General features: G+C 34.9%; 1 protein-coding gene across 2 annotated transcripts in view; it reads right to left on the reverse strand.

Moving 5' to 3' along the window:
* LOC107685288 (gamma-aminobutyric acid receptor subunit beta-3-like) overlaps nt 1-7,108 on the reverse strand; it is a 73,549-nt gene that overhangs the window by 9,395 nt on the left and 57,046 nt on the right. For both annotated transcript variants that reach the window (XM_016481818.1, XM_016481819.1), the window contains one exon: nt 6,004-6,156. In XM_016481818.1, the coding sequence (XP_016337304.1) occupies nt 6,004-6,156 (153 nt within the window). The remainder of the gene's footprint in view (nt 1-6,003; nt 6,157-7,108) is intronic.

Raw genomic sequence — 7,108 nt, forward strand, 5'->3', positions numbered from 1 at the left:
TTTTTTTTTTTAAGTTTTGATGCCACTAACCTGACAAACCTTTCAAATCCATTGTCAAAAGTGCTTTTATCAACAAAAAACAAAAACATCCCTGCATGCCTTCACTCCCACGACTTGTGTGAAGTCAGCCAATCAGATTGGAGCTTGCCAGATTGAGAAAGTGCTTTCCAGTTTTGTGAGCAATATGCATCAGTCAGATGGTCAGCAAACAGACTGTGGGCGGTCTGAGGACGTGCCGTCTGAGAGTGAGACCAGTTGTGACATATCTTAATGTTACTTAGCACTGCTTTCAAGGATATTTCCTTATGAATACCCTTGATGTCAAAACAAAAATCACTGTCTATGTGTAAACGATAAACAATGTCAAAAACATATGAGGTTAAAAACAGTTTCTTCTGAAAAGGTATTTTAGTCTATACAGAGAAAGTTGATAGAATTAATAGTTTTTTGGACCCCAACGTTCATCAAAATATCTTCTTTTGTGTTCTGTAAAAGAAAGTAACTCTGAGGGTGATGACAGAACTTAAATTTTTAGGTAAACTATCCCTTTAATATGACCCTATGTGTCATGTCTGCTCTGCATATTTAGTAGTTCTACAGTACCTTTCTGCAAATCTAATTTTCAGATTAGACATAAATCTGCTTTACGAACGTCGGCTCCCAGTTAACGCTGCCACTCAAATCACTGTGTTTGTTGCCGACTCTGCTGTAGCTGTGGTGGGACATAAGTGTGAATATGCCTGACTGCAGCAAGAAATTAAACTGTCAATATTTCTGTTGCCCTGCAAAGGACCGACCTCTTTTACAACAAACACAGCAAGACTCCATCATAGTTGAGCTAATTTCTCAAACAAACTGCCAACTTCCTCTCCAAATCACATCGCAAAACTACTTGAAGACCTCAAGGAAGTAATGATCATACATCCCGACTATAACAAGCCTGATCTTAGCTTAGATCTCTAGCACTAAAGTTACAGACTGTTACTTTGGGTTTTCCTCTAATTACAGTGTAATTAGTGCAGGACAGTGTGCTTTACAGGGGACCTTGTCTCCGTCACATTCACACTCCCTAAGGAATGCTGTTACCTCGTTAACGAGAAAAGGGTCTCGTCGACTGACTTCAAAGCAGTCATGTCCTAGTTTCTACCCTGAGCAGCATCACATTAACATTTAAAGTTACATTAAGCACAATTCCTGGAATTACAATTTTCGAATGAGACTCTGACTACCCAGAACATCTCAAACAGTGGGTTTTAAAAGAATGTACATGCTTTTCTTATATTCTCTTGTCTGCTGACTATTTAAATGGCTTTAATAATTTAGTGTTAACCCTAATGCTGCAGAGAACAGGTTTCCCACTGAATAAAATGATTTCTTTACAGAATTTTGAGGTGAACATCCTTTGTGTTCACCTAGATTATGCGTATTCTTTAACAGTGTTTCCCAACCTTTTTTTGTCTTATACTCTAACCACCCCACAAGTAAAAAAGAAGAAGAAGAAAAAAAGGAATTGATCGAATTTTCATTGCACTGGATATAATTAACACTATTAAATAAATAAAGAGATGCAATAACTTTTGTCTGATGACTTTATATTGTCTAAATGCACATTTTCATCTAAACAATTTTGTTTAAATAAGATTTAGCTTTTTCTGCCTTATAAATAAGTTGAATGTTATAACTATACAAAAAGAGTGCACTAAAGCAGTAATATTGTGACATATCTACAAATTATAATAACTGTTTTCTATTTTAAAATATTTTAAAATGTAATTTATTCCTGTGATGACAAAGTTGAATTTTCAGCAGCCATTACTACAGTCTTCAGTGTCACATTTTTAAAAAGAAATAATTTATTTATTATTCATTAATTTCAAGTAAATAGATAATTTCTTTAAAAAAAAAATACTGACCCCAAACTTTTGAACGTTCTATGAATAATGTGTATATTAATCTATAACACATTCAACTAATTCATATTCATTGTATTATATGTAATTTTATAAAGCAATAGCTACCCTTGAGTTGCTGCTGATTGGATAGGAATCACTGGTCTTTAGAATCAATGACCCATCTGTCATAATCTCACAGAATTAACTTTACATAGCATCATCAACGGTTCTACTGTAGAAAAAGGTGAGCTGTCACAGAACTACACAAAATAGCATACTAACATTAGCACGTCTAGCCTCTCAGACCTTTTATTCACAAGCTTTATTACTGGAGTTGAATATTAGAATGTAGACTACAATTTAACACTTCACTCCCACAGTGTGTTCACTGTAAAGGCCCGAGTCCCCAGAGTGAGAGAGGACATGTGTGGGCAGATGGATGCCTGTCCTAGCTTACATAAACTCAAAAGCAGCGTTCTGGTGTGAAGAAGAGGACTGTACATGGAGCACACTGCATTGATTTGTGCATGACCAGGTCACAGCAAGGGAGGATCAAACTCAGTTCAGCACAGAGAGTTCAGCGCAGGGGATTTATCTAACCAGAACAAACATCTACCTTCACACAGACCTGTCTGCAGTGAATAGTGTAGGATGTTGTTCTTTGGAGTTGGACTTTAGAAAGTGAAATGCACAACATCGGCAAGCACTAAAGATGTATTTCGGATTGCTTTCAGGCACTTTGACTAGATGAGTTTAGTCACCCAAAAATGAAAACTTTGTTTTACTTACCTTTATGTAATTCCAAACCTGTACAGTATGGCTTTTACTGTACAAAACAAAAGGTTAAAAGGTGAAGGCCACTCATTTCAATATGATGAAAGGGAAGATGGTCAATATCCAAAATGACAAAAAGTACAATTAATGTATTATAAAAAGTGGTTAAAATGATTTGTGTCCTATATTTCAGATCTTCTAAAGCTACATGTTGTTTTAAATAAGAACTTGCATGGTTAAATAAAAGTTAATGATAGCTTTGTGTGAGGAACAGACAAAAATAACACAATATTCACTGAAAATCTTGACATCTGTCCTGGAAGAAGTAGCAACTCATAAAGGAATTGTTCAATAAATGTGTTGATCCAGTGCACAAAACCTTTCTTAATGCTGATTTGTTCAAGAATCTGACTTCATCACACAAAGCTATAGTATGATTTCAGAAGACAATTGATATTTTGTGGTGCTTTTTTTTTTTATTCTTGAAAGCGTCGGTCCCCATTCATTTTAATTACATTGAAAAAGATAAACCAGTACATTACATAAAAATGTCTGCTTTTGTGATCAAAGAAAGAAGAGGTTTCATATACTGTAGGTTTGGAATGACATTGGGGTGATTAAATTATGAAGAAGTGACTCAATCATAAAAAGGGGACCTTTTAATATTAGAATGGAGCCAGACACAATGCAAGTTTGCGAAAGAAAGAAAGAAAGAAAGAAAGCTTAATAGATATTTGGCAATTGGTAATTTTAACGAGATTAGGAATGTACATTAAAATAAAATCGAATGATTTTGATTTTATGTCAATTTCACTGCTTCCAGTATTTAATATGCAGTGCTGGACTACAAATATAACTCACCATATGCTCTGCTTTAGTCATTAGCCAGTCTTGAGATCTTATGATAACCTCCCCTGAAAATCTATATGCCTGACCACATCAGCAAAACAATCGGAAGACATCAATGAAACATCATCTACATCATTTGATATGTTTGCTTCTTGCATCATTTGATAACTTCTTTTCTGAAATGAATGAAGTCCTTAAGTGTGCTGCAGTAATACAGTGCGAGATATAGGACTGGGGCCGGGCCGGATGTGGCTGCAGAGAATAGATGGAGTCAGTGAGCAGTGGGAGGCGGCGAGACAGAGGCATTTAAGGCAGAGATTCATCTGTGCTGCAGCATACCTTGGGACTGAAATGGAAGTTAAATGTAATTGTTTTCTAGTTGCATTGATCCTTTTGTTTTCATTTGGCTGCCTGGCTGTGGGAGGACAGCAGAAAAAGACAAAGAAAAAGAGGAATAGAAACAGAGAGAGAGAGTAACAAAATAGATAGTGGGGGTGGGGGGCTTGTAAAGATGTGTAGAGGCAGGTGAGATGGGTGGTATATGTGTGGGGGACCCAGGAGACTCCTTTCTTCCAGTGTAAAGTGTTCTCATTTCTCCACTTAACATGGTTAATGAGGACAATTTCCCTAAAGAAGGCCCATATCCAACATATCACATCCATCTCAAAGAGCTGCACCTGAGTGCATGAACAAACACACTCTTGTACACATTAAACATGTGATTAAAAAAATATTGTACTGCACTCTGTGATTTAAATATGCCCAGATGATAATATTGTACATGCACAAAGGGCTCTTCAGTAGAAGCTTTTGTAAATCCGAGCTCATACGCTCCGAGTTTGGTGTCAACACAGGCAGCGAGTAGGCTGGAGGCAGTAAGACTGAAATTTAGTTTAAAAGACGCTCACAGTAGCTCTGTTTCACAACCAAGAAAGCTGCCTTGCTGTCAACTGTCTAAATAGGCAGGTGCCTCCTAGGCAGCATCCTGAATGAAATGGAACAAGCTGCTCATATTTTTAACTATAGTTCAATTATACAGTAGCTTTGGATATAAAGGTAGTTAGCAATACTACAGACTAATAATAAAAAGTAGTCAACTGCATTATTTCAATAGGGGAGAATATTACAATTATATATGCTATTATTAAATTATACCATATACAACGTTCATAATTTGTGATAAGATTTGTTCATGTTTTTGAAATAAGTCTTTTTCGCTCCATTTACAGTATTTGATCAAAAATAGAGTAATATTGCTGAAATATTATTACAATTGAAAATAAACGTTTTCTATATAAATACATTATAAAATTTTATTTATTCCTGTCATGGCAACTGAATTGTCAGTTTACTCAATTTTACTCAAGTCTTCAGAAATCACATGATCCCACAGAAATGTGATAAAAGTAAATAAGTAAATAAAAGTATTATTTTCTTGTATTTATATAATTTTACATATAAAAAGGGATATTACTACTTTTTAAAATGACTGAAATAAGTATTAAAATATTATTTTTTACTTCAGTGCAAAAATAACGTCACACAAGCATTTTTGAATGGGTCAATAAAAAATGTCTAAACAAATGGATTCACTAAAAGTAATCAGATTTTCTTCATTTGACAAAGAGTGTAAATCTTAAGTATTTATTTGTTTAGTTTGCTTGGCTGCAAATCTGGATTTTACATTTTTAAATATTTTTTAAAAGTTTGTAAAAAGTAGCTTGTTGCTGGAGAAGCTACACTATTTTTGTAAACTGTCTTGCTACTGAAAAATTTTGTAAAGTTATCCACACATATCTACTGTACATTGTAAAAAATTCTAAGATTATTTGAATATGTTTTAAGAAAATATTAAATTTGTCTACTTTAAAATTTCATTTAATTCAAGTAAGGGTACTTTCCATTTCTTTGCCGATGTAAAAGTTTCTAGCAATTTCTGTATTTTGTATTTTCTGTAATTTCTGTAAGTTTTCAGTATAGCACTCCTTGTATAAAAATACATGACACACACAAATGTTACATACTATATAAATGTAGACAGTAAATCTCTCAGGTTTTTGCCTTCACAAAAAGACTCCTTAGAATTTGGGCAAAATTTGGAATCATCTTCATAATGGAAATGTGTCTTAAAAGGAAGTTTATGCTGGGTTTTGAAACAGAGCTTTTGTGTCTTGCTACTCGCTGCAGCTGGAGCAGCCCTACAATATCTGTCTGTGTATGTGTCTGAGTGTATATGTGTGTGTCGGTGTTTGTCTGGAGGCAAGATCCAAGAAAAAGTAAACCAAAGGGAGGGCGAGGACTCTGAGGAGACCTTGCGTGCGTACAGAAAAAGTTGCAATTCAAACAGAATACTGAATGTTGGCATTCTAGTTATTGGAACATCCAACAATGTGCTGTTAAATAAAGCATGCACATCCACAGTGGAAACGACAGATGACATACATCCTGTCAGCTGTATACAGGACATCCTAATGAATAAATAGCATACCTAATGCCACTCTGGCTGCTGAGGCATCATAGTTGATCCAGAAGGAGACCCAGGACAGGATGGTGATCAGGATTGAGGGCATGTAGGTCTGCAGGATGAAGTAGCCGATGTTTCTTTTTAGCTTGAAGCTCAAAGATAGTCGAGGATAGGCACCTGTTAAAAAAATAAGAAAGGTAGTCAAAGAATATTCAAAAGAAAGAGAAGCGAGGAAAAGAAGTAAATAGGGAGACATGAGAGAGAAAAAAGACGGATATTTATTTCAAAAAGCCTTTGGAGAAATTCTCTACATTTTACATAAGTAGCACTGGAGGGGTAGCTTTTGTTGCTATGGCAACTGGCAAGCGTGCACAAAAAAAAAAAAATCCGTGATTTGTTGTAGCTTAGCCTTAAGCACAAACACCACAGTGTGAAAGGAGACAAGAAACGAGAATGAAATAGTGAGTAAACATTAAATGTTAAAGCCCCCTATGAAATCAAAACAAGACTTTTATGGCTTGTAGTCCATGTCTATTAGTTTTGAAGCCATCTATTCACTAGAACACTTCTAAAGGCCCGTTCACACCAAGAATGATAACTATAAAGTTCACACCAGCGGACGATATTGCCTGTTTATTCTAAGTGCACACTCGTCTGCCACTTTAAATTCTCCAGCTCGTTATAGCAGGATTGATTCTGATTGGCTGTCAATGTTTTTATCATTCATCAGCTGGAGAAAATCATTCTGAAAGTAATTTCAACGATATTGTTTCTCTGTGCCTTTATTGTTATAGCTGTGGTGTGGACTCTGCTATTCTTTAATATTGAGAACGATTTTTACATTTATATCTTTATCGTTATCTTTATAGTTATCGTCCTTGGTGTGAACAGGCCTTAAGAGTAAAAAAAAACACAAAAAAAAAACAAATACATTATATAAATTGAAAATGTATAGGAAATTGGACCAAAAACATACTTAATGTGCACTATAAAGATTTTTCAATGAAATGTTCTATAAACAGAGAATGCCCTGCCCCCTACTGAAATAATATTCTCTCTAAACTTATATATATATATATATATATATATATATATATGTCAACACAGAAAAGTCAGAAATAAATTTTTC

Source organism: Sinocyclocheilus anshuiensis, unplaced genomic scaffold (genome assembly GCF_001515605.1).
Source record: "Sinocyclocheilus anshuiensis isolate Anshui unplaced genomic scaffold, SAMN03320099.WGS_v1.1 scaffold385, whole genome shotgun sequence".
Lineage (NCBI taxonomy): Eukaryota > Metazoa > Chordata > Actinopteri > Cypriniformes > Cyprinidae > Sinocyclocheilus > Sinocyclocheilus anshuiensis.